This window comes from Ascaphus truei, chromosome 18 (assembly GCF_040206685.1).
Source record: "Ascaphus truei isolate aAscTru1 chromosome 18, aAscTru1.hap1, whole genome shotgun sequence".
Taxonomy (NCBI): domain Eukaryota; kingdom Metazoa; phylum Chordata; class Amphibia; order Anura; family Ascaphidae; genus Ascaphus; species Ascaphus truei.
In genome coordinates this window covers 15,807,688-15,835,557 of record NC_134500.1, presented here as the reverse complement: position 1 = coordinate 15,835,557, position 27,870 = coordinate 15,807,688, and the positions used below count along the sequence as shown (strand labels likewise).

Sequence of the window (27,870 nt, the reverse complement as noted above, 5' to 3'; positions counted from 1 at the left end):
CAGCATTTCTTAATAAAGCCATTGTGTTCTTAACTTGAGCAGCTATGGATAATGTAGAACGTTCACCTACGTGGCCACTAGTGATAAGGGAGCGTGTAATTAGAGGAGTGGTTCACTTTTTAAAGACACTGACTCTGGCACTGAGTTTGGAGCAGGGGAACCTGGTTTAATTCCCAGTGTCGACTCCTTGTGACCTTGTGCAAGTCACTTTATCTCCCTGTGCCTCAGGCACCAAAAACATACTGTAGATTGTAAGCTCCACAGGACTGTCTGCAAAATGTCTCTATAAAGCGCTTGTAAAACTAGCTCTATAGAAGAACAAACCATTTTTTTAAAATTATTATTATTATTATTATAGTATAGACATTGGGTATAAGTAGTGTGACTAACCCTTCTTACTTGCTGGGTTTCAGAAGGAAAAGGCTTAATCCCATTAGCAGATTTTCTAAACGCAGCCTCTTGATAGTCAGACTAAGGATTATATGCAGAAAAAAGAAATAATATTTGCAAACCTGTTATCCCATTGTCCCAAGTAACCCCTGTTGAGACGTTTAACAGCAGTAATGGTCATTGACCTTACAAATCAGGATGCACACGTTTTAATTGACAATACATTAATTATTTCACTGCCAGATTGACCAGCAAGGGATTGCAAACCAATGAATTGTAACCCCCTCTGACAGTGAAAGGATTAAGAATAGTCTTCAATTTATTGAACAACTTCCTCTTTCTGACATCCCCCGCCCTCCCCCCCGACAGGACCTGCAGAGCTCGAACCTTGTTGAGGTGTGTATGGCTCTCACTGTTGTCAGTCAGATCTTTCCACGGGAAATGATCCCAGCCGCTCTCCCACTGATAGAAGACAAGCTACAGCATTCAAAGTAAGAGGCACTACAAATAACTGCAGATTTTAATAGCTGATCTCTATATTGCGTCTTTTACTTGTGTACCTGTTATTCCAGCGACAACGTTTCAAACCAGGGGTGGCCAACTCCAGTCCTCAAGAGCTACCAACAGGTCAGGTTTTCAGGATATTCCTGCTTCAGCACAGTTGGCTCAATCAAAGACTGAGCCGCTGCTTGAGCCACCTGTGCTGCAGCAGGGATGTTCCTGAAAACCTGACCTGTTGGTAGCTCTTGAGGACTGGAGTTGGCTACCCCTGGTTGAAACTATCAATTTGTAATAGGATTGCAAAATGTTTACTGGGAATCAAGCTGGTTACCTTTTCCATGCAGATATAGTCAATGTTACCACGGGAGTAATAGAGCGGTAACAGCGCCCTCTTCTCTCGCGGCTGACTCCAAAACAATGATGACGTCAAAGGAGCGCTCACATTAATTGTGTTGTTAGCTGCCACAGGTGCACAGACCTCCACAGACCGCGTTGTTCAGACGAGACAAAGCAATAGCCGGCACTCCAGAGGACTTGGTTTAAAGGTGTAAGTTGATTGTGGGATCAAAGTTTCTATCCCTGTTTGGACGTTTGTCAAGATCTTGGGACCGAAACGTTTCTCCCACAATAAACGTACACATTTGATACCAAGTCGGCTGAGTGCCAGGTTTTGCTTTTCTCATCTGAATCAAAACAATGGCCACTTCTCCAGCTGGGGGGTTGTGTATTTCCTGCTGCAGCGCAGCAGCGGGTGCAGTAACGCTGGCTGCATCTGTATGGTGTTGCACTCACCTACAGTTTCAGAGCCACAGCCCTGCTACGAATGGCTCACACGCCATGTTTATTGACCTTTGGGTTCTCATGCAGTGATATGCAATGAGTCCCCCAATGATTTGAGCTTCTGCTTTTATAATTTTACTTAGAATAGGGCGTGCAGTTCAATATAACGCTCATAAATATGCTTATTTACGTGACTTTGGCCAAACTGCTCTGTTTGCAGGGAAATCGTAAGAAGAAAAGCGGTTTTGGCGCTATACAAATTCTATCTGATTGCACCTACTCAAGTACAGCACATCCATGACAAGTTCAGGAAGGCGCTGTGCGACAGGGACGTGGGCGTTATGGCTGCGTCTCTGCAGATATATCTGCAGGTGATCAAGGTAAAAGCAGAGGGCTTTTTTGCACTGAAAGGGTTCAGACGTTGTTCTGACATTTTAAGGCGCAATCCCACATTATTGTCCAGTTGGCTTTCCTAGGGGCCTCTAAATAAGAAATTGGTTGGCAATTAGGTGTTTTATTTCCCCTTATCCCACCCTGTCCTTATCAGAGACCCAGAAAGTATATGGTTTAAACAGCACTCTAAGAATATAGGGAAGTAAAATAAGACTGTGGGGCACAGGAACCTGGAGGGAGCCTATATACTCCCAAAGGACAATATAGAACAAGAAATGGGGGAGCGGTGGGGGGAGGGGGGTGTCACTCAAATGACCCAGCACTCAAATGATAAAAATAAAGTAGATGACAAATATGTTATAAAGAATTTTTACTGTGATATTGCCACAATATGACCACACAATATGTATAGATATTCGCAAAGGTCATAAATATAGTAACAGCAAACGGAGTGGGAGAACATAGGGTAAGGGAAGAGGATAAGGAAGAGACAAGGGAAAGGGATCAAGACAAATAAGGGGGTCAATGTTTCGGGGCAGATTGCCCCTTCTTCTGGTGACCTGCAGAGTATCCAGTGCCGCTTCCTGAGACGTTTCTCCTACTGGGCGCCCGTAATCCCTTTGAGCCTCTCCGTGCTGGTTATACCTTATGCCTATCTGACTCTCCTATGATATTATTGGCGTGCTTAGCCTGTAGCAGTTTTGTTATTAACCCCCTGCATTACTGGTTTATATAGCATTGTTGCTTGAGATTATCTCTGCTAATTACCGGCTATCCTTGAGATATACTCTACACTTGGTTGGTCTAATTGCCACTAGCCTCGTTTGGGCATACATTTACTAGTGACCACTCTTGAATCACTAGATTATCTTTATAGGTTGCCATATTGTGTATTTTTGTTTTTTAGTTGTTCAGTGTGTTGGGAGTTACCGTCCTTTATAGGACATAAGGGAAATACCCTTGATCACTGTGATCTTGGGGAACGGGCCATAAGAAGGGGCTTCCCGCCCCGAAACGTTGCCCCCTTATGTCTTGAGCCCTCCCCCTTTTCTCTTGTCTTTTTTTTACCTTATTCCATTCCCTTCCCTCACCATGTTCTCCTACTCCGTTTGCTGTTACTCACAGTTGTACGTTTATTTCTGACCTTTGCGATGATCTATACATATTGTGGCAATATCACAGTAACATTTCTTTATAATGTATGTCATTTACTTTATGTTTCTCATTTGAGTGCTGGGTACCACGCCCCCCCCCCCCACATTTCTGGTTCTATATTATCAGAGACCCAATACAGGTAAAGGGAGGGGGGGGACTCTGGCTGTACAAACACTTGCTGATCACACCGTGACATCACACCGTGACATCACACCGAAGAGAGCAGCCAGAGAGAATCAAACCTCTCCCAAGTCTCACTTTAAAGAAAATACTTAAGGGTCAGATTTGGGAAATATGGGCATTAATTACACCGATGCGACCTCTTAAACATGTCACTGGAATGAATTCACTTTGGCCCTAGGAGGGACTTCCCCCTTATTTACCTTACATATACTTTACCTCTATTATACAGGACAACCCATCCGGATACAAGGACCTAACGGGCTGCTTTGTTACCATTTTGAAGCAAGTGGTTGGTGGGAAGCTCCCAGTAGATTTTAATTACCATAGTGTCCCAGCACCTTGGTTACAAATTCAGCTCTTAAGGATCCTGAGACTGCTAGGAAAGGATGATCCCAGGTAATATCTATATATTCATGTCAGAGTTTTACTAGTTGCTTTTGACCGTCTTAGAACAGCAGATACAGCATTTCTATGCTCTAATATGTGTTGCAACCTTTCGAGCTTATCTCTTGCATACTTAGTAAATTTGGTAATGACAATATTGTCCATGAACATTTTATTTCAGAACAAGTGAGCTAATGTATGATGTGCTGGATGAGTCTTTAAGAAGAGCGGAGATAAATCACAATATCACATATGGTGAGGAATCATTCTCTGGCTTTCCTATGTTTTTATAGTTTGTGTTTAATCCATGCCAATCTATTCTCTGTGCTGAGATCTAACTAATGATGATAACTCGTACAATTATGTTTGTTTTTTTTGTTGCATATCATGCTGCCTTTGTTCAGGTTTTCTTTTATTTAATTTTATATGTAGTATATACAGCTGAACCCCGTTATAACGCGGTCCTTGGGGGCCACAGAATGAGACCGCGTTATAACCGGGATCACGTTAACATGTTGGCGCGCGTTTTGCCGGCATCTAGATCTCTCTCCTCTTTGCTGTCAGCTCTCTCCTCACTTCATAGGGCCGTGTCCACGTGCTCTCCTATCTGCAGCTGTCGGCTCTCGTGTGCGGCAAAATTGAAGTTTTCAAATCTCGGGAGCCACAGTCAGATCGTGTTATACCGGATCCGCGTTGTAGCGGATCGCGCTGTAACGGGGTTGAGCTGTATATTGAATGTTCACATCGTGTCTTTGTCCAGTATAACATCATTGCCTCTCTTTTTCAGCTATTTTGTTTGAGTGCGTGCAAACTATTTATACAATTTACCCCAAGTCGGATCTATTTGAGAAGGCTGCCAAATGCATTGGGAAATTTGTCCTTTCCCCCAAAATTAACCTTAAATATTTAGGTAAGAACGTCTTCATCCTATCCTGGTAATTTTGGGTCGGGCGCCGCAACGACAATGGTGACGGTGTTGTCTTTTGTAGGATTAAAGGCTCTCACATACGTTATCCAGCAGGATCCTAACCTTGCACTTCAACACCAAATGACAATCATTGAGTGCTTAGACCATGCTGATCCCATCATTAAAAGAGAGGTTAGATGTCCTTGTATTTATGCCCAAGCCGTGTCAATGTGTAGGCAGCTATACTGTCACAAAAAGAAACTCATTGTTTACCTTGGTTTATTTTAATCTTGTGTGTTATTCTGTAGTACAGTACTTTGATTCTAAGTTTGTTTTTTGTTTTTTTAGGGTCTCCCTTTTGTTGTAATTTACTTACTACATTATTTGTTTGTATTTCACCTCGTAATGAAATGCAAAGTCCTGCGTACACTGTTGGTGCTATATAAATAAAAGCATCCATCCAGCCCAACTAATATTCCCGAAGAGCCGCAGGAAAATAATCCGTTTGCCGCTGTTCCGTGGAAGAAGTTGCCCATCTGCTTTATTGGCACCAAATCTTGTGATTTGGGTGCTCCAGTGAAGCAGGACCATGGCAAACAACTATAACAGTAGTGAGGAACTTCTGGATCGCGCCCCCCTTGGGGGTTGTTGGCAGCGTAGCATTTTGTGTTTTTTTTGGGGGGGAGGTGTCGCCAAAACATGAAAGGATTAATGCCTGTTGGGATCCTTCTGAATGGGACCCCCACAGTGTTAATCTTCTGACCGAAATGGCAGGAACTAATTTACATGACAGCAGCAGCCCGTGCCTCTCTCTGGCTCCGTTCGGTCAGCCTGGATGATGTCTTGGATGCCTGAATATGGATCTGCCCATATTCGGGTATCTACGATGTGATACAAGCTGGCTGAGCAGAGCCAGAGGGGCTGCTGCTGATCTCTGTAGAATCAGTCAGAATATTAATGCTGCCGGGGTCCCATTCAGAAACAGGGACGCAAGGCAGAGTTAATCCTTACGGTGTTGCGGGGCCGTGGGGAGGGGGTTCCCGTAGTAGGCTAAACTTAGGGGCCGCAGCTAAAAAAAGGTTGCACACCAGGGCGCTATAACACCAAAGTAGCGCTGGATACTTCTCTATGTGTAAAATACCTGTCATATTTTGAAAGCTCTGTAGATCTATGGATGATTCTCTTATTGGACTGCAATAAGGTATCACAACTTTCAGTTCTTAATATTGCATTGAAGTGTTAAACCTTAATTAAAAAAAAAAAAAAACAATTGCTGTTCTCCTTTCTTTTTTCCGATAACAGACGCTGGAACTGCTTTATCGAATCACCAATGGCCAGAATGTAACAGTGATTGTCCAGAAGATGCTGGAGTATTTGAGGCAGAGCAAAGAAGAATATGCAATAATCACCTTGGTTGGGAAGATAGCTGAGCTAGCAGAAAAATATCCTTTTGTTTTTTTTTTTTTTTGTGTGGTGTTCATCAAGTTAATATTTCGTTCTTTTCTAGTATATGTGATATAAAACCTTAAATACAGTATATAGAGACGAGTCTGTCCATGAAGTATAAAATAAAACTGCACTTAAAAATCAGTTGGGGCTTTTTAAAGCTGTTCTGTAGAATGTAGGGGTGTATTGGTGAATCAATGGGAAATTTTGGTCGAAAGTGGCCTGATCGTCTGCTTTTGGGGATATAGAAGAAGCCCTTTAGTGCTCTAAGTTAAGGCGTTTAATTCAAATAGAAGATACACACAGTAAAAGCTGGTTACTTATCAATGTGGTCCTACATATTATCTGATTTGAAAAGCTTGCATTCTTCGTACTGTCTTCGTTTTAAATTTGCAATGCGAATGGGTTTAAAATAAAAATGTTGTAGCAACTATTCTGGGTAATATTAGCTGAAGGAAACCATTCCTCTATATATGATTTATTGTTTTGAAACGTCACACATCTGCTTTTTATATGTTTCATCAATTTAAGGATGACCACAAAAATCCAACGTTTCCCCCGTTCTAAAGATCTGAGCTTGGGCTTCTTGATTGTAGATTTTTTTTTTTTTTGCTTTAATTAGAAACGCATGGGTCATTTGAGTGGTCTGTCATGTAACGGACATGTGACCTTTTTCCTTGACTCGTTTCTCACATACGCACCGAACAATCGCTGGTTTATACAGACAATGAATGTGGTATTCTCTATTGGAGGAGATGTAATGCACCCAGACATTCCCAATAACTTCCTCCAACTCCTGGCTGAAGGTAATCGACTAACCGAACAGGCCATAAAGGCAACATTTTAATTTTATTGTAGGTTCAACTATGCAACAACTCTTGGAACTGAAACGGAGCTGCAGGAGATGCATTACTGTCATATTCTAACCTGCTGTACCCATGCTTGGCCACCGGGATTGCTGCCGCTCTTTCAATGTCTTGTTCTAGCCTGCAGTGCCTATACTTGTCCACCGGGATTGCTGCTGCTAAACTAAGGAACATTCCAGACCCTGAAACCTGACACCTCCTGCACCTGTGCTCCACCTCTCAGCCTGCATATATAAACCTCCCTTGCCTGTTTATACTGGTCCCTCAGCTCTTGCTAGGTTCCTGTGTTACTGCTGTGTTAGCTATTGCCCTGTTCCAGTGTCCTCGTTGCCGACCTCTGCTTGTTACCAGATTACGCTATCTGCCGCCTGCCTCTGACCTCTGCTTGTGACCCCCTACCACGCTCCCTACTGTTCCTGCCACTGGGATCCACTCCAGCTGAAGTCCAATCCTTGACAATTACATATATATTTGAGAAGTTGGAGTAACGTGACTACCTTTTTAAAGACTGACACTAGGATTCATTACGTGCAGATGGGGGCGATCACACTGCGATCCTGCCATTGACTTAAATGGCGGTTAGCGCAGGATCGGGGTGCAATAACCCGCATACGAGCTTGGTAAATATGGTTCTTGGAGGGAGATTCACTAAGCGATTGGGCACCTTCCAATGTAATCAAATTATTGGGATTGTAAGCAGCCTAATAACTGGGCACCATTTAGTAAATATGGCCTTTTCTGCATTTATGAAGGCTACAGATTAAAAACCAGAAAGATCTTGAAGATCTGAATAATGCAGTTTTATATTATTCCCATAAAGCTAAATCTTTTTAACTCTATGTTAAGCAAATGGGTTTCTAAAGGAAACCTTATCTCTGACTGTGTAATGTGTGCTCCTAAAGCTCAAATAGAAATTTTCATTTCCCACAGGGTTTGATGATGAAACGGAAGACGGACAGCTCAGACTGTACGCGGTGCAGTCTTATCTCACCTTGCTGGAAACAGACACTGCTTATTATCCGCAGCGGTTCCTTCAGGTTCTCAGCTGGGTAAGGCAGATATCAGTGAAAAGCCGCTCCTTTGTGTTGGAGAACTCCGAAGCATAACTCAGCATTTCTATTGGGTGTGGGAGCTCGCTTCTGTGCCATTAACATAAATAAGGTGTTCCACAGAGGCTAATTTCTCGTTTTACACCATTTTGGTACAAAGCCGAAGGTTTGAAAAGAGTAAAACTACATGCATATATATACGGTTTTATTATTCTTATTAAATCTGAGTTTATATTGCGTTACAGAATCTTTGTGTAGGTCTGTGGTTATTACCTTTTGTAGTATTGTAACACTCATATCTGATTTGTGAAATGGAGATTATGATATTAATGCTTTTATGTCTCTTCTACATGTAGGTAATGAGTACTTCAGTATTAGGTGTCACCTTTTTTTATTTGGACTAACAATTGATATTATAAGACAAGTTTTCGAGAGTTCTCCTCTCTTCCTTCTGTCCGGCATCAATTGCTTGACCTGAGGAAGAGAAGAGAACTCTCGAAAGTTGGTCTTCTTCTAATATCAATTGTTACTCAAAATAAAAAAAAGGTATTTCCTAATACTGCAGTACTCATTTACTCTGCACTATCGTAACTGCACTAACACGGCTATTTCTGTTTAATACATGTTAATATTTCTTTGGTGGCGAGAAGGGAGTGGAACATTTTCACATAATTTTGGCAAGCCAATGCGGCAATTGAATCACCTGATTTCTTCACGATCGCCATTTGCAGACACCTGCTAGGTTTAAAACAAAAATCGTGAGGCGCTTCCGATAAAGGTGTGATAAATATATAGTGATAAATAAATATATAAATATAAACAGTGTTCAAAAATAGTGATAATACTAGTAAAGTTCGCTGCTCAACCCTCTTAGGAGAAGATCCAGTTCCTCCTCTCTTGACTGTTTGGAAGAAGCTTGTGGGGAGCGCAGAATTTCACCATATAAAAGGAATGAAATAAATAATAGTGTAATATGTCCAAAACACCTGTAGCAATGTATATGGGGATCGAGATTAAAAACTCACATTCTCCCAGTCAAAATACAGCATTAGAAGACAATCTGAAGATTCTGTGGTTTGCAGGGGGATCTTGCTTAGGATACTCTCCCTGGTGTCAGTGGAACGAACCCTCAATGGAAACAGAGACAACTCTAGTGCAACATTGTATGTTCACTACTGATGTATTCAATAAAAACAGTGGTAATCCACACTTACATTAGCACCATGTGCATAGACACGTAACAATCAAAGCGCAACAGCAGTATACCCCATCTACCCCACTCCCGGGATCGCGTCGCGTCACTTCCAGTTCGGCCCGTCGCGTCACTTCCGGTTTCGCGATCGATCTTGAAATGGATCCACACGGGTTCTGGGGCATGGAGGGCACACTCTGGGTTGCTGCTAGTTCACTCTACGCGTTTCGCTGGCGTGGCAGCTTCGTCGGACTCCTGAAATTCTGCGCTCCCCACAACCTGCTAGGTTTGTCAGTTCATATGTTATTGATTAATTTGCTGTTTGTAGGTGCTGGGAGAATATGTCTACCTCGTGCAAAATGTACCCACAGAGACTGTGATGCTGAAGTTGCACAGTTTTCTGAAAGAAAGCTCCGTTACCTCTGAAACAAAAGCCTGGATTATGGCTGCAATAACCAAACTGGCTGCTCTTAACCCGCATTCTGCATCCGTTGATAAAGTAATCCAAGAGTTCAGCACCTGTCTGGACACGGGCATGAGGCAGCACGCATGTGAATTAAAGCAACTGCAGGAAGATGTCGCTCTAATGCAGAGAGTGCTCCCGGTCAACACTGGCTGTGCAGATTTAATGGTAAGATGGGTTCAACATACACTTTGCTTACTGAGGTCTTTTGGTAAAGACTTTCTTAATGCTGATTTTTTAAACTATGTCCCTAGTACAGTACTATATCTCTTCCACAGATGACGTTCAACCTATGCTAAATTTAGACAACCGATACTTTTTTGTATTTTGATCTAGAGGAAGGCAAACACAAAATAAAAACAGTGAAATATCCTCTAATGATATCTCCATAAGGGGAAAAATAAATCAGATTTCTCAATGGATCAACATCGTTCCCATGTTTACTTGTTTGGTATATCCCTGTATACCTTTCCCTTCTAAAAAAGTGTCCGACCTTCTTATTTTTTTGGGGGGGGGAAGGGGGAAAGATATCTATTGTAACTGCCCTTACTGTAAAGAACCCTTTCCTTTGTTGCTGGTGAATTCTCTTTTCCTCCAACTTTAAGGGATGTCTCCAAGTTGTTTGTACTGCCCTTGGGATGAATAGTTATTTTGAAAGCTCCTTGTATTATCCCAGAGTATGTTTGTATACTATTTATTTATAAAATATTTTACCAGGAAGTAATACATTGAGAGTTAGCTCTTGTTTTCAAGTATGTCCTGGGAGTTAAGATTACACTTTTTTTTTTTTTTTCCCCTGCACCCCTTTGCCGGTAGTTCCCCTGTCTCAGCGAGCGCGCGCCCCCCCCCCTTTACCTCGGCGTCATGTTGCCATGGCAACATGTCTACGAAGCCGCCGGAGCCAAGGTAAGTGAGGTTTACAGAGGCCTTCACCGCTTCCCAGACACTTAATTTAAGTGCCTTCGGGAAGCGTGCGGGGCCTCTGTAAACCCCGCGCCCCCAAGTTTGTGCACCGCTGGTCTAAACAACAAAAATACCAATACTTAAAAGCCTAAGAATTACATTAGTTCTCAAACAGACATACTGGTAGGGCAAAAAGAAAGGAAATAATGACAAATATTCCCAGTGTAGTCTATGCTGCTTGAGACTAAATATGCTTGTGATAATAGCAATCCTAAAAACATACAATAATAGCTGATCAATACATTTGATAAATCATAGCTAATGTGCATAAGATGAACCCAGAAAGAAGATTAAAGTCTCTATTAGCAAGAGTGGTGTCCCCTTATCCCTAATCTGGAGGTATAGATGTTTGCTTGTATTGCTTGCAAATACTCGAGAGAGATTTCACTTGATGAGCAAGAATAGAACTCCAATATTAATTGGCAAGTCCAATATATGGTAGATAAGATATACCTTATGCAATTGGTGTATTGGTGGTGTTTGTTGAAAATGAATCAGTTGGTATTTGAGTAAGTGCATCAGCGCGATGTTAAGTGTCGTCTTACCCCTAGGATTTTGTTGCCCGGACCTCTCACAACCACGGTCCCCGCACCTGCCCTGTGCTGCACTCTAGCTTCAATACACTCACTTTGTTTTTAACTGTTGGTGCTTGCTTTGTCCTCCGATCTTTGTGGCTATCCCAATTTCGGACAGAGCTTTCCTCTTGCTGCTGTTCTGGTCCAGTCACCCGGTTTGTGTGATTCACATCCGTTTATTAAATCTCACCACTGCCTTTGTTTGTGCTTCGCAAAAGCTCACCTGGCTTGTATTACAAGAGTAGTGTTTGCATGGAGCTTTGTGGCCGTGGGGGCGGGGGGGGGCTTTAAAGAGGGGGTACAGGTAAAGAACATGAATTACTGTATTGGGTACACGCAAAGGAACTGTAAGTGAAATAGAAATACGGTGTAGTATTTTTGCAACGGGTTTAAACTAGACTGGATGGGCAAAAAAGGTAATTGAGTTATTTAATTTTTTTGTTTATTGAATTTTTTCTGTGGTGTTGCAGACTTTCTGCGAGGTGAAATGACCACATGAAAGAAACGCTAAGTACGCTAATAGATATTTGTTGCACTGCACGAAGGATATAACCCGATACTGCCCTCGCTGCTCTCTTCTCAGGTGGATGCGTCGCTGTCCTTCCTGGATGGGTTTGTAGCCGATGCTCTTGGTAAAGGTGCTGCACCCTACAAACCTCATCACCAGCGCCAGGAGGAAAAACGGTCTCATGAAAAAGGTACATTTTTTTTTTTACCTTCGCATTTTCCACTAGCAGCAACTGGATGTATGGAGCCATCCTCAATGGGGATCATATTCTCTGTTACAATTCTCCAGTTCGCTAGATCTGTAATTGATTTGACCCAGTATATGAGTCAATGGAGACTGCAAGACACGGTTTTGATTGATTTATATGACTACATGTCAGGAAAATGTTCCTCTCTATATACATGGCTTTCTCATTTCTTAACATCAGGTCATTTGAAACCAATGGGGCGCTACTGCTAAATATAATATGTGGGCGATTTTCTTGGGTAGGTATAGACAGTAGGAGAATAGAAAGAGAAGTAACCCAAATTGAGCCCTCCAGCTCACGCTCTGAATGATAAGTGATACATGTTAAAATCTAGTTTTATTTACACTAAAATATTGGTTATTAAAATGACAAACTTAACGCACACTGGATCTAATGCGGAGTGTAGTTCGTACTCAAGATCCTAACAGTAAAGGTTGATGACGGGTGAATATTCCAACCACCTACCCAATGCGATCCTTAGGCCGCGTCCATGGATAGTGCTTGCGGGCGGAGGCGCGCTGAGCCGCGCTTCCGCTCGGCACTGAGCCCCTACAGCCGCAATGAGAGCGGCTTTAGTAGGGGCTCGCCTACGCTTGCGCAAGCGCGCGTAGGTCTTAGGAAAATTTTAAATTTTCCCGTTTGCCGGAGCGCAGGGTCGGTCACGTGAGCGGTTCGCCCAATGAGGGCGAACCAGCTCCGTGACGTCACTGGCCCGCCCGCCGACACGCCCACGGATGGCACGCTGTCTAAGGCCAGGGAAAGTACCGCTTTCCCTGAGCCTCTGCACGCCAGCAGAAACCATGGCCGAGGCCTAATATACTCGGAATCCGCTTAAATGTAGATCAGAGAGGCATGGGATCAATGAGCTGCTGTCAGCCTATTAACTCACTGTGACACAGTATGGTCTGGTAAGATCAAATACAGCTCTGGTGTGTGCAGATAGTGAGGTCTGTGGAGTCCCTCGCTAAAGAACTTTTCCATCTAAAACACTTATTCCATCTATGCAAGTGTAAACCTGTCTTTTACATAAAAGTTTGACTTTTTAATCATCAAAGGTGTCGGAGCTCATCTGTATCCGTTTGCAAGCGGAGAGTGAAAAATAAACCTTTATGTTCCTGGGTACAGCACTTAGACGTAAGTGCATATCTCACCAGTGTGTATATATGAGACATGCAAATGAGCATGTACATGAAACGTGTCTGGCACAATGGGTCCCTCCCCTGTAGGCCTCACAATTTCATGTGGATGCCTGCGGCACAGGGAGATTTGAGTGACCTTGCCCCAAAGTCTGAAGGAGAGCGACAACAGATGTTCGAGCTTCAGAAAGGCCGTGACATGAACACTTGGTTACTCCTTGAGACGTGTTGGCAATGTCATGAGCCAGATTCAGCCTCCTGACCAGGACAAAAATGTAAACAAGAAAATCAGGAGCATTCTTCTTTACATGGAAGGAGCGTCTTCGGGCAGAGATCACACAAGATGCAGCTCATGCATTTAGCACTCTTCTTACAAGCGCCGAAATGCAGTGACAATGTGGTTACTGCTCTTTAAATGTTCAGACTTGGTTTTCTGCATATTAACCCCTTTGCTTCTGAAGGGGTTAACTTGTATGAAGAACATGGATACATTTTTTTTTTGTTGAGCTGACAGAACCAAAGACTGCAGATGTGTTAGCGAAGTGTGTCTGTGTGTCTGTGTGTCTGTGTGTCTGTGTGTCTGTGTGTCTGTGTGTCTGTGTGTCTGTGTGTCTGTGTGTCTGTGTGGCTCAGAGAGTTAAATCAAGAGGGATTGTGTGTGCGTGTGGAAGAGATTTGTGACTTCTACCAAAGTGTTTAAGGGCTAAGCTGGGCCAGCTCTGAGGTAATCCAGAGTTCACGTGAGGTCCATTCCACAACGTACATATGGACCAGATGGGAAAGCAGACATTTAATTTGTGTAACCATTACTGTTTTAAGAAGATAGAATCTTAATAACGTGACTAACATTGCTACAAACTCTGAGAAACGCTGCTCTGTAACTAGCAACCTCTCCCGGGACATTGGCCACAAGACTAGCTTTGTGATGAAATGGCCATTGCTGTGCAATATTGATTATGTGTAAGGCCCTGTAGTAGAAATCTCAGTAAATCTCCATGCAATGCCTCCCCACCATCTCTTCCCCCAACCCCTTTCCCCTCCCTTCAGTCATTTTGACTAACATTTGTTATTTATCAAGGAGGCTTCCCCATAATTGCCATAGAACATGTATATATTGTATTTTCTTTCCTTGCCCTGCAACCTAATTCATGTGAATGGGAGACCGCCATCATTTTCCTCCAAAATATTCCTGATAGGAGCTTTAACAGTTTGATGGCAATGGATTTTCCCACTAAATCTCGTGTTCCCACTCGCTGTTTTTTTTTTAGATTGTAAGCTCCTTGGAACATGGCTTCTGTACCAGTGCACAAGGTTTTTAGTTGCAGCTTTGTTTCACAGCCCTGTTACCCTGCCCTGGGGAATTTCTTGGTGCCTTATGGAAAAATGATGATAAACTCCTCCTCACTTCTGTACGAATTATATTCTAATGTTCATATTTGGCAAAACTGTAATATTATAAATGGAACGTCCAAAAACCACAGCACTCACCAAATATTTGATATGTTATTATTTTAATGCATCTAAAACTAGAATCTGTGTAGATATTTTTTTATTTTTTTTTTAAATTCTAATTTTGGATGCATTAATATAATAACCTTTTGAAGTATTTGGCGAGTGCTGCGGGTTGTTGGATTTTGCTGACCCGGTTTTGTATTCCTGGTTTATTCACTGGCGCCCCAGACAGATGAGTAGAATGTTGTTTCTTTCATTTTGAGTTCCCCGGAATTTCTATTTTTCTGTCATCAAAATGGATCTTGCTGAACAAAATAAGCGTTGCGTCTTTTAAATTCATTTTTTAGTCAGTCAAATGCATCCAAGAATCATAAGTCATCATTCTTAAAATCTCTATTGTTAGACTTTTACGACGGCGTTTAAACACCTAGGTAGTAACTTATTTTGGGGATTTTAATTTCTTGATTTTTAGTATGAAAAGTAAAGTTTCACTTCTATTTTCACAGCTTTGAACCTGGAACCATACGGGCTGTCTTTCTCACCCAGTTTGCCTTCGATTGGTCTCGCCAATATACAGTCTCCCACTGCAATCTCTATAGGTTCAGAGATCTCTGGGAACAGTGCGGAAACCGGACAAAGGGAGTAAGTGCCATTTCTGATTTTAAAGGCATCAACCTGAAATAAACTCTCAAAACCATCATTGTCCTGGTGTAGCCCAAAAGGGGTCTGTTTACACTTCACTCCCTCCACCCAAACCATTTGTGATTGGCCATGAAACAGCAGTTCTCCCCTACTCAAATACTGTAACACACATTTTTGTTGTAAAAAGTTTTGCTTTCTGCTTTACTACCTTCTTTTTACGCCTGAGCTTACCAGATTGTCTGTCTGTTACCTGGTCCTATTACTCAGTTTGGAGTCTGTACTATGACCTGGCGGACTCTCTGGGGGTCTCCTCTTTCTGCGTGGGTCAGCGCTGCCAACGCAGGTGTTATGAGTAAACGGAAATGGCAACATCACCTTTCCTGTTTTATTGGAAAGTAAGCTACATTGACACCTGACCCTCTAAGAGATCAGATAAGTCAAAATAAAAAGCCCAGCTTCTCTTGGAGCACTAACTAAACTTTTACTGTTGGTCTGCCTTACCAGTCTAGATCCAACTAATTCCCCAATGAAGCCCAGCTAAGCCAGCTGTTCTAAACCTTCCCCAGTTTCTCCCAGTTTAATGCTGCAGAGGTTGCATCTCCAAGCACAGGAATTCTTCCAAACCAGACGCTTCCTTCCTGACCCTGGGACCTGCAGGGAGCATACAACAGTCTAACTCAACGTCTGCTCCATCTGGGGTCTCAAAGGTGCCTGATTTGCAGCACATGGGTTGCATGGAAATATGCCCTGTATTCCCAAATCCTGGTCTGGATTTCTCACTGGCTCAGTCTGGGACACGGTCACATCCTTTTCCCCCAGCTCAGCACCTTTTTGGTTGAGTGACCATCGCTGAGAAGCAGTAACTCTTGGCGATGACCCATTTTCTTCCTCCTGGGAAATGGTCATTCAGTTGGTGGATATCAGTCCTATGACTGAGCTGTCGAACCCTCTGCTTTTTCCCCAGTTTTGGTGTTTTCCTCTGAAGAATGGAGGGCTCCATCTGGTAAAAAACGGTTTAAATGACCCTCCGTCAATTTGGTAGAGCTTCTTTGTAGCCAACTGCTTGGCCTTTTGCAGCCTCACCCCCACATGTCTTGGGCTACTAGACACATCTTCTTGAGTTTTTCAGCAGAACTGCCAGCTTCCTCCAAAACCCATAGACTTTATGGATCGCGTCATTTAACTGCTCATTTATTAGAAAGTACTTAACATTTGTTCTCACTATTTACACCTTTCCAAGGCAACTTACTCTGCTATGTTGCCATCAATGAAACTTTTGTGTTGCTGCACGTGAAGCAGTTACTTAGCATCAAATTGTTGTAGTAACTGTTTTAGCAGGTCCTGGTGCTGAATTATCTTCTGAACCATCTCCTTGTTCCCGTAAATAAATTCCACCAGGAAGCATTTCTGCATCATGTCAGTATGCTTAAATTGCTTGGGAAACTCTGCAACTAGCTGTAGGATACTCTCCAAAGCCTTGAACAGACTGATTTCTCGTGATTTTCTCTTCATTCTCCTGCTCTTTCATACGGGGTCACCTGGGCTCTAAGCTCGGCTTCCAGAAATACTTTGGTGCGGCTCAGCACAGTCTTTAGCTACTTGTGCTGTTCTGCAAGGGGGCACTGGCAGCTCAAATGCCCCTGCACCTCATTCGCTTCCTGGAGACTTTTTGCCTGCAGAGCGCTCTGCTTCTTCTCAACCTGTTTTTCTCGGGCCTCCTACAGATGTGCGCCACTTTTCCATCTGGCTTTGCCGTGTGCGGTCTGCTTTTGGGAGACACATTCTGTTCTGTCCAGTGCTTCCTTTAGCTTCTGCACATCTTCCTTGCCCACTGGTACTTGGCCTGTGTCCTCACACACACTTTGATCAGGGCAGGCACCCCCTCCTCAAGCTGCTGTTCAATGCTGTTTTTCTCTTGAAGCTTCTCCATATGTGATCCCTTTGTCTGGTGAGCAGTCTCTACACTTTCTCCGCTTCTCTTACAAACATCTCTTCCTTCTCCTGACGAGCTGTCTTTTTCTCTACATCACTCATCCTTGAGACGAGTGTTCTGCTGGTCCAGTAACATCTCTAACTGTTATTTGAGCATCTTGATCTCCTGGAATTACAGCTGTTGCTAAGACTTTCCCTATAGCTCTGTAGTCTGGGCCTGGCACTGGCTATTCAGGAACCATGTGTCTGGAGCTGCTCTTTTAGCTGTCCACTTCTTGCTGCAACTCAATGGCCATCTCATCAAGCATACATTCCCTCTTATGAGCACCCACGCGAGTCTTGTCTAGTTCCTGCAGGGTGCTTGCATCCGCAGCTGCTCCAATAGGTGTCAGTTCACCTGGCCGGACTCTTGCAGCTTTATCTTTGTCATCCCTCTGGTCTTGCAGATCTTTATCATTCTGCAGTTCGTCAGTCAGTGCTGAACTCATGTTTTTGCAATAGGCTGTTTTACTGAGTCCTGGAGGTCTGAGTCTGTCCTAAATTGTGTGCAGGACTTAGAGGATATTCTCCTGACTCTCGGCACTCTGGTATCTCCGCTAGTTTTGCAGGCTGTAAGTGCCATTGTATGCCCCCTTCTCTGACTGCAGCTTTGCTGTCCTTCTTGGTTCTTAAGAACCTGTATTTTCTACTCTTCCCTCCTACTACTTTTGCTTTTTTGCAACACAGACACTTTATTGCTTCTGCTGTTTCTGCATCTGCTCCCGGTTTTACTGCTTGACTCCTGCCCTGTGCAGATCCTGCAGAGTGCCCTGGTGCTGCTCTTCCATTCGCAGTGCTTCCTCTTGTTGAACATCTGAGGAGCATCTCCTTTCCTCCTTCAGTTGCTCTGAGATTTCTGCTCTTGCTTCAGATGCTCTTTGACTGCAGCTGGTATCCAATCTTCCTCATCTGTTTGCTGTAGCAGAAGACTTGCAACTCTATCGCTATTGCTGGGCCTCCCAAGTCACATTTTCAGCTTGCAATGTGGTCAACTGCTGTTTAAGCTTCTGTTTCATCAACTCTTGCTTTGCTTCACCTTTTTATAGAATTTGGCATGTTCATCTCTCTCTGCAGCTTGGGTTTCAGGTTGCACTTTATGGGTTGTGTGACGTTTGCAACCCATGCTTCAGAGGGTTTGTAGTCCAACTCCATTCTGAGCGATCTCTGTTAAAATTCATGTTTTGCCTTTTTTCTTACGGGCAACTCCTTCAGTTTTTATGGAGGATTTGGCAGGGGGGTTTTGTCTTATCTCTGCCGCTAGATCATGCTTTGAAATGGAGTCTGCGCGCGACCTTCGCACTGTTCTTTTGAGAGATGAGACACTTTAGCAGCCAGTGTTTCCAATAATCGCTCTTCTCTGGCTCGCCTGCATTTCTTCCTCTGCACATTCACGTTGCCAGCTCAAGTCCCATATTTCATCCTTATGATACTTTTATCGTTTATCTCTGCTTCTAATTGCTGGATCTCCCTTCCACACTGCCTGCCACATAACTAGTCCGTGGAATTTATCTCTCTCCATTTTTGCTGCTACCAAGCCTTTTCTGGTCAAGTTCCTATCAAATCCCAAATCACACACTCAATTCTCCTCACTTTTAAAGCTTTACACTCTTCTGCTCCTCCTTACTTCTCGGCCCTAATTTCTTGCTATGCCAATTTCTCGCTATGCTCTAGGATGTCTTCTCTCTACCCCCTTTTGTATCTAAAGCCCTCTCACGCCTTAAACCTTTCTCACTGACTGCCCCACACCTCTGGAATGCCCTTCCCCTCAATACCCGACCAGCATCCTCTCTATCCTCACTTAAAACCCACCTTAAACACACCTGCTTAACGAAGCATATGAGTAGCTCCGAGGCTAGCACTTTACACCTGATACATAAAGCTTGGCGACTTGCAGACGCGCACTTATCAGTATGCCCTTCTACTGTATCTGTATGTTCCTTCTACAAATTAGATTGTAAGCTCTTCGGAGCAGGGACTCCTTTTTCCTAAATGTTACTTTTATGGGATTCTTCAGAGCTCGGGAGCAGCAAGGAGTCGCTCCTCCATACAACAGTCGCGCTCAAGCTCTGCACTATCTGGTTTTCTTAACAGTGCCTAATTGCAGAACATGGCTTGCATACTTGGTTTGCATAGAAATCTGGTCTGGATTTCTTGTTGGCTCCAGCTTGTCCTTCCAGCTGGGCCTCAACCACAGTTCATTCTGAATGTTTCCTATGGAGAGCTGAACTTTTATTAACACTGCTCCTTGTTACTGTATGCCTCACAAACCGCTGTTCTAATCCATCACGTTTTTGTGTTTTCTTAGGGATAATCGCCTTAAACTTGATGGTGTGAGAAAGGTCTGGGGGAAGGATGGCTACCTCTTAAAAAAGGACGGCTCCATGGGTAATCCAGTCTCTATTTCCCCTCCCGTGGAGACTAGCATCTCATTGGGTGATGAGGAACCACCCATGATGCCAGCTGACCAATTGATTGCACCCGTTTCAGAGGAAGAGAAAGAAAAGAGGCAATTGGCCTCCACATTATTTGTTGGCCTTGGTTCCAACGCTGTTAATTTGGTATGTTGTTTTTGTTCAAGCAATGAAAAAAAAAATAATTCAGCGCAAATAACCCAGAGTGAAAAAATGTGCAGTGACTTAAAAACATAGAAATATAAGTACAGCCATAAGCGACAGTGCAGCTCCAGAAGAAAGACTCTTTCCACTGCTGCCATGGCAGAGAACATCAGTCAAAAGAGCAACATTTGGTGGCTTCATTAATCTGGCAGCATGGGGCAGAACTTCAGCTCATAACAACAAATTTGGTTGAAATTCTAATAAAACTAATGTGTTTTTGTTTACAGGCGAACAAAATAACAAGCAAAAACAGAAATCTGAGCGCAAGTGTCTTCAGGTACATATATAAAGGGGGGGGAAGAAAAAATAGTTGGGTATATATGTACCTGAAGACACTTGCGCTCAGATTTCTGTTTTTGCTTGTTATTTTGTTCGCCTGTAAACAAAAACATTAGTTTTATTAGAATTTCTTGTTATCAGCTGAAGTTCTGCCCCATGCTGCCAGATTCATGAAGCCACCAAATGTTGCTCTTACGACTGACGTTCTCTGCCATGGCAGCAGTGGAAACTTGTGCAGCTTGGTAAATCTGACTGAATGTGTCGCAGCTTGAGCTGAAGTTACAGCTTTTGCTTGTGGGTTTCTAAAGAAACAAAATGCTGTTTTGTAATAGTTGCTTGTTTTTTGCTGTAACAAAGTTAAGATATTTTGACACATTCGAGTAATCTTTTCTGACCATCTGAAATACATGTATATTCAAAGCACATTATAAATCAGACAGTTGACATGGCCCTGTGTGGTGTCCTGGCAAAAGAGGTGCCTGCTATGAGCTTTAACACTATCGCCCTTATTCAACAGGGCCCTGAAGCAACCGATCGCGCTGTTACAGGCCCGAAAACTGCCAATTGAAGTGCGATCGACTGCATGGGACCTTATTGAATAACAGCTTTATGATGTCAGAAAAATAAGTAAATGTATGAAGCGTTAAAGGGCATGCTAAAAGGTTCAGTGCAATGTAACTACTTCACTGGTTTAGTGACTTTAAATAATAAGAACAAACTAAATCATATTTAGAATATAATTGCATTATATATGGGAACATTTTTCAATTTCTAAAATATATTTTTGTGCATGTGTGTATATCTATATCTATCTACATATATCCATCTATATCTACATATATCCATATATATATGGATAATATGTGTGTGTGTGTGTGTGTGTGTGTGTGTGTGTGTGTGTATATATATATATTACAGAATCAGATGGCACTCGCAGAAATGTTGAAGATAGGTGATAGTCGCACAAAGCAATGAATAAAAACAGGAATTCCAGGAATTACGAGGCAGACCGGCGAATCCAAGACCACGCAACAAGAAAAGAGACAGCACTCATGCTGAGTGCTGTCTCTTTTCTTGCTGCGTGGTCTTGGATTCGCCGGTCTGCCTGGTAAGGAATTCCTGTTTTTATATATTTATATATATATATTCATCTACATTTTTGTATCTGCTTGTTTTAGTGATTTAAAAAGCCTTCTCTCCCCCCCCCCCCCCCAAAAAAATTACCCTTGTGTATAAAACTGTCTCGTACTTCACACAGATGGGTAAAGCAGATCAAACCACGCAGAAGTTCAAAAGAAAATCTAAAATGGGTGGAAATAAAGTCCTAGAAAAAGAACAGTGTTTGCAAACTAGCTCTCCCCTCTCCCACGGGCCTCCTGGTGATGGCCAGAATTACCCGGAGCCGACTTTGCAGGCTGATGTACACTTGCCAAATCCTTCTAGATCATTGGACTTCAGAGCAACGCCTGAAAGACTTGACACGTGTGAAATTGCAGCGGATGGAAAGCTTTCCTCGCTATTTGCAAACACAAACTTGGATGTCTTTCAGCCTTTGCAAGCCTCTGCGCCTGCCCATACAAATCACACTATGCCTTCCATACCTGCCCTGCCTCTTGAACTTACTCGGCACTCTCATTCAGATGTAACAGAGCTGGCAAGCAGTGAAAATCTAAGCCTGTACACAGGAAAAGTATGGAAAGAAGACAGTTTGCTGCTTGCCTTTTCCGTGGCCAACAGGATGTCTTCAGCAATCAGAAGTGTTAGTCTGAAAATGGAAGATTCAGATCATTTCACAGTAAGTCACGATATATGAAACGTTACACACCATTTGTAACACTCGGGCAGACCATGTAATGAACTCTCTTCACATTCTCTACACACTCAATGGCAGTATTTTAGTGATCCACAGATGTGTTGTGGTTACAGGTGTTTACACTTCTGTATCTTTTTAGGTGTCTCCGAGTCTTCAGTGCCAATTCTCGCAACTAGAGGCGCGTGGTGTGGAACACTGCTGGGGTAGTATACAGATGATAAACCCTTGTACAAAGGGTGTTATCTCTGGCCACATCACTTACCAGACGGAGCTTGAGGTGCCTTTGCGACTTGACTTTTCTGTAGATTTTGTGCTGCTAGATTTTATCAGGTATAGTGTGTTCATCCACATTGCTGGTAGAGTCTGCAACATCGGGGTTTATGTATCATGGCAATTGTAGTGCAAAACTGGGGCGTTTTCATCCTGCACCCGTATAGCAAAGCATTTTGCTACAATTTTGCTCCGTCTGCTCCAGCTTGTGGCTTGAGTTGGGGAGCAGTTACACGGTGCACATAATATGAGCTGTATTGCATTCTGCAACTGTGTCGCTTTTTTCCCCCCCCAAAATCCACCATATCTAAAGTGGCATGAGTATAAAATTCTGCGTCAGAAACTGCTCATGCATATGCCGCAGCTATGCTCGAAAAACCAGAGCTTTGCGTCAAAACACACTTTTCTTTGTTGATGCATAGACCCCATAATGTTTATCAGTACTTTAAAATAAAAAAAAATCATTCATTGTCTGAAAGGTTACACCATCCCTTTATTTTAATTTAAGTTTTGCATCTTGAATGCCTTGGGCTCTTCCATATTCTAGAATTGCAATGTCTGTATTAAAGCTATGGCTTGCTTTTTCACAGCCTCAATCCCTCATGTAAGTTTGCAGCAGAAAATGAATCTGTCTTCAAAACAAAAATGTGATTTTGAATAGTTTGATCAGTTGAAATCATTGTAGACTGTGTAGGTATTTAAAAATATTTTCAAAGTTATTTTATTTAAACTCTATACTTTAATGCAGTACTTAAAATAGTGCGTTTGTTTGTGTGTGTGTGTCTGCACATCAAGGCCTATTAAATCAAATTAAGCTGTTTCTATGAAATACCCAAATAATTCTTGCATGCCTCATTTTGCTGCTTCATGCATATATATTTGTTTCATGTGTTTAGCTGCTTAAAGAGGCTACTCCTTAAACTGTGATCATGCAAATCAGGGCACTGGTACACGGAAACCCCCACTGAAGTTTAAACGGCATAATTTTTCAGTTTACTATTATTTCTATAGTTGGTATTGACGAGAGTGAATTGTAATGGTTTTTTTTCATGGTTTTTATGTAGACCTTTGAGGATTTCCACTGAAGATTTTGGCAAAATGTGGCTTGCTTTTTCCAATGACGTGAAACAGAATGTAACATTTCCCAGCACCCAGGAGTCCCTCTCTGGAGTTCTTCATACCTTGCAGGAGAAAGTACACCTTTATATCGTTGATGTCATAGGTAAGCCAAGCTCTATTCTCAGAAGCTTTTACATAGTAGATGAGAGAGAGAAAAAACATGTACAACCAATGTTAAATTTAGATGATGGAGAAACTCCGCTTATATTTGTATTTGCAGTATATTGATCCAGAGGAAGTGAAACCATATCCAATTATGTCTCATAAGGGGAAAAATAAATTCAGGACTCCCGTAGTGTCCATCAGATTTCTCCTTGGATCAACAGCCTTCCTAGGTTTACTTATTTGTTATATCCCTGTATACCTCTCCTTTCTAAAAAGATGTGTAACATGTAGTATTGTATCTGCAGTCTCAAACTCCATGGGTAATACATTCCAGATCTTAATTGTCCTTATGGTAAAGAACCCTTTCCTTTTTTTTGCTGCTGGTCAAATCTGTATTATTTACTATTAACTTGCCCAAGTTTCCAGTTTATCCAAGTCCTTCTGTAGAAAAATGACATCTGATTTTACTATACTACATAATTTAGTGTCATCAGCAAAGATGGAGACTTTGCAGTCTGCCAAACTCAAGGTCATTAATAAACCGGTTAAAAAGCAGTGGTCCCAGTACCGAACATTGAGGTAGTCCACTTGGAACTACAGTATGTGTCCCTATAGGAGCAGTCAAAGCACATATTTTATTTTTATTTTTTTTAAATTAAAATAGGATTGAAGCAGGGTGTCTCAATTGCTGATCCACATTTAATTTTAGCTCCGAGAACCCTCTTATCTCTGAATGGGGTGCCGGTATCTTGGTGCTGTTTTTAAAGGTCCTGGCCAATAGGAAGCTGCAAGGACTGATGTCATGGCTTCCTATTGGCCCGCATGACGTGGGATGCTTTTAAAGCCGCCATTACGAGTGCCCCAGCTGGAGCTGCTGCCGTCACCCCCTACGGAAGTATGTATCTCGGAAAGCAGAGGGTGCCCAGAGCTGAAATGAATGGGGCACAGCTCCTGTTTCAAAGACATAATCTAATTTCTTGGTGCAATTGTGTTTTCTTGGTTTAAGGTGACGAAGGAATAGTTGCATGCCAGCTGCTTCCATCCGTACCATCTCTGCTGCACTGCCACCTCCGTGCCGGGATATTGGCATTATGGTTCAGATCCCCTTCATCTACTCTTCCAGATTGTTTACTCCATCAGTGCCAAAAGGCGTTGGAAGAACAGGAAGGACCCTAGTGCCTGCTCTTCTGAATGCTAACGTTTACATGGTTGTATCAATGATATTGTATACCAAAGCAACTTTCCACTTCTGGGACTAGTCAGATTCGTGCCCAGGGTTGATTAGCACGACAAAATACTAAGAAAAAGAGTTATTGAGGCAGATTTTTATTGAATTATTTTACTATACTCTTTTGTACCAACAGTCTGTGTGTCATGATACCTACTAGGTTGTTTTTATTTTTAATTTATTTGCACTACAATGGAAGTGATGGGTTTTATTTTTTTGGTCTACACGTGGAGATCTTCTTGATTTACCTGCTGCACTCTTATATGAAAATGCCCGATAAGAACGCCTTTGCATTATTGTCCTGCGGTGTGAAATGTGGGGTTCAGAAAAGGCCCGTTGGCCATCTGTATGTTTCAAGAGCCTCTTGATGTTGGCACATCCTGACCGTGACTGGTGACATGTCACTCATTTCAAATTGGCAATATATTCTATTATTGGCCCCTCTCGCTTTCAAGAGCCGCGGCCTAAAGAAACCAGGAGGGGAGGGAAGAAGAAGAAATCATGTGGTCAAATGAAATTTAGAGGGATAGGTTAAATCAAAATAAGGAATGGACTTCACACGGAACTTCTATTACAGATATTCAACACAAACCCTTATATAAATATACGTACCTGTCAAGTTCCTTTTCTCCGTCGACCTGATGCTCCAGTGTGAAAGTTTTTTTTTTTTTTTTTTGCATATAAAAAAAAACTAACCGTGGTTCAATAAAGGCATTATCTTTGTATTATTACGTACTGTTGCTTTTTTGCTAGAAAAACACCCAGCCTATAGTGTTAGTTGCTCATTGAAATGACTAATGGATTTGATCGGCCTTCTGTATTACTTTTTTTTTGTTTTAAGTGTGTGCATTTAACTCGCAAATACTTCTAACCCAAGTACATGGCAAAATACATTATTGTAATTTTATTTATCCATTACAGGGGTGGCCAACTCCAGTTCTCAAGGGCCACCAGCAGGTCAATTTTTCAGAATATCCCTGCTTCAGCACAGGCGGCTCAGTCAATGACACCTGTGCTGAAGCAGGGATATCCTGAAAACCTGACCTGTTGGTGGCCCTTGAGGACTGGAATTTGTTCCAAGTAAACCCATTTCTGTATTGTTTTATGAGAACTGAATCCCAGAGGGGCCTGTAAAGGATTGTAAAATCTAAATGGAAAAATTAACACTCAAAGTTGAGTACATATACCAGCACCCGGATTTAACCAGCTCCAATATAGGTCATCATACTGTGATCTCGTGCGTGAATGACCGCGAGCACAGGGATGCTGCACGATAACCCGTGTCGGAGGTTTGTGAATCTCTCCCTATATTTCTTGACCTTATCCATTTATGTATTGGATCCTGGATAGACTCAACTGCAAGACCACGCGCGCGCACACGTTTAAGGTCCCACGTCACGTGGGCAATTGGAAGCCGCACCGGATGACATCACGGCTTCCTGTTGGCCCGCAGAGCGCAGGAGACGCTGCCAATTATGTGAACCCTGGTAGTCGAGCGGCTACCGGCAACCCCTTTACGGAGGTCTGTATCTCCGGGAAGCTGGGAGTCCCAGGAGATGAAATTAATGGGGTTCAGCTCCGGAGATCCTATGGGGCAAAAAATGATCATAAAAGGTGCTTGTGCGTTTTTGTTTAATAACTTTGTAGGGTGATTGGAAATGCTTTCAGATTACAAATGCAGACCGGTTACATATTAACCCAGTGAAATATGGTCACGTTTTCAGGGGTTCCTGTATTGGAATTTAATTTAATTGTAAAACTTTCCTGCCAAAACATATTTGAATTCCCACCACAGCAGCTCCGGTAATAGGCTGCACCATACCGATTTCAGCAGGTCACTTGTATTCACACTTAGCTTGAGTTTCATTTGAAAATCCCTGGTTGCTTTCTAGTAAGTAATTTGAATATCATTCAAAACAAAAAGCAATGGGAAAAAAATTTGCTAAAAAAAAAAAAGTGGTTAAATACATTTAGCAACACCATACATTTTGGCCCAGATGTTGGAAACATCAATGGCTTGTGATTACCTAAACTGTGGCTGCACTTGAATTATTTTTAGTAATTTAAATTTACTATTAAAAGCAGATTTATGCTCTCAACTGAAACTACAAAAGTAAAGTAAATGGGACTGCATATTTAAAATATATCCATTCCATATCCGTGCCCCAAACACGTCATATATACAGAGGCTTTTTTTTTTTCCTTTTAGAAGTTACCAACTTCGAGAATAATTAAACTCGTATTATATTCGTGTAAAGCGTTGTATAAATTCCCTTTGCTGAAGGAGAATTTACTGCTGAGGGATGTTCAAAGCTCCCCTGCAGTTTCTTTTTTTTTTCTAATATCAGTGTTTGGAAAATGATTTAAGTAATAATATATGTAAGTACCAGCACTCACTGTCTAATAACTAAATGATGAAAACAGTTGTAATGCAGAATAAACATTTAATAATAAAACAAACCAGAAATAAATCAAATGTGTTTGCAGAAACCAGTATCACAAATGGGAATGTCACAAATTGAGGGGTGGGGGGTGGGGGGAAAGGGAAAAAACATGAAACACAAGGAATATACACAAAAAAAACAGAGAACGGAATGTATGCTAGGGGGCGACGTTTCGAGGGACTACCTCTTCATCTGGCCCATTCCCCCTGGTCCAAAGGGTCCCAGAGGTACTTCCCTAAGCCTCCCTTCCCCTATAACTGGTCAAATCAGACACCCCTGAAAATAGATAGCAAACATACAGTGTAGGCTAAATACAGCTAAACAGCTAATAGCAGGGCAGCAAGAATCCACTAAAGTCAATGCTCAGCACTCCACACGAGCACAAGGAGCAGAGCCACAGAGGGTTTGATTACTGTCTTCATTTGCTATTCCCATTTACCTTTCATTGACTGTTGTGGACTCCTGGTGCTTCTTTGCAAGCTGCTTTCTTGCAAGCCGTGTTAAGCCTTTACTGTACTATTGCCCACAGTTTCTTGTGGTACTTGAACTACTGGCATTGACTTTAGTGGATTCTTGCTTCCCTGCTATTAGCTGTTTAGCTGTATTTAGCCTACACTGTATGTTTGCTATCTATTTTCAGGGGTGTCTGATTTGACCAGTTATAGGGGAAGGGAGGCTTAGGGAAGTATCTCTGGGACCTTTTTTACCAGGGGGAATGGGCCAGATGAAGAGGTAGTCCCTCGAAACGTCGCCCCCCTAGCATACTTTCCGTTCTCTTTTTTTTTTTGTGTATA

General features: G+C 42.4%; 1 protein-coding gene across 5 annotated transcripts in view; it reads left to right on the top strand.

Annotated features, from left to right (window-relative positions):
- Window positions 1-25,363, top strand: part of AP4E1 (adaptor related protein complex 4 subunit epsilon 1) — a 30,047-nt gene extending 4,684 nt beyond the window's left edge. For 4 of the 5 annotated variants that reach the window (XM_075575676.1, XM_075575677.1, XM_075575679.1 and 1 more), the window contains 17 exons: window positions 760-881; window positions 1,892-2,051; window positions 3,632-3,798; window positions 3,968-4,041; window positions 4,574-4,696; window positions 4,776-4,885; window positions 5,996-6,138; window positions 6,836-6,945; window positions 7,936-8,054; window positions 9,575-9,877; window positions 11,831-11,945; window positions 15,097-15,232; window positions 19,509-19,761; window positions 21,356-21,892; window positions 22,050-22,240; window positions 23,245-23,402; window positions 24,411-25,363. In XM_075575676.1, coding sequence (XP_075431791.1) covers window positions 760-881; window positions 1,892-2,051; window positions 3,632-3,798; window positions 3,968-4,041; window positions 4,574-4,696; window positions 4,776-4,885; window positions 5,996-6,138; window positions 6,836-6,945; window positions 7,936-8,054; window positions 9,575-9,877; window positions 11,831-11,945; window positions 15,097-15,232; window positions 19,509-19,761; window positions 21,356-21,892; window positions 22,050-22,240; window positions 23,245-23,402; window positions 24,411-24,580 — 2,991 coding nt within the window. In that variant the 3' untranslated portion in view covers window positions 24,581-25,363. Of the gene's footprint in view, window positions 1-759; window positions 882-1,891; window positions 2,052-3,631; window positions 3,799-3,967; window positions 4,042-4,573; window positions 4,697-4,775; window positions 4,886-5,995; window positions 6,139-6,835; window positions 6,946-7,935; window positions 8,055-9,574; window positions 9,878-11,830; window positions 11,946-15,096; window positions 15,233-19,508; window positions 19,762-21,355; window positions 21,893-22,049; window positions 22,241-23,244; window positions 23,403-24,410 lie in introns of those variants that run through there. The other variant, XM_075575678.1, reaches the window with a different exon arrangement.
- The last annotated feature ends 2,507 nt before the right edge of the window (window positions 25,364-27,870 follow it).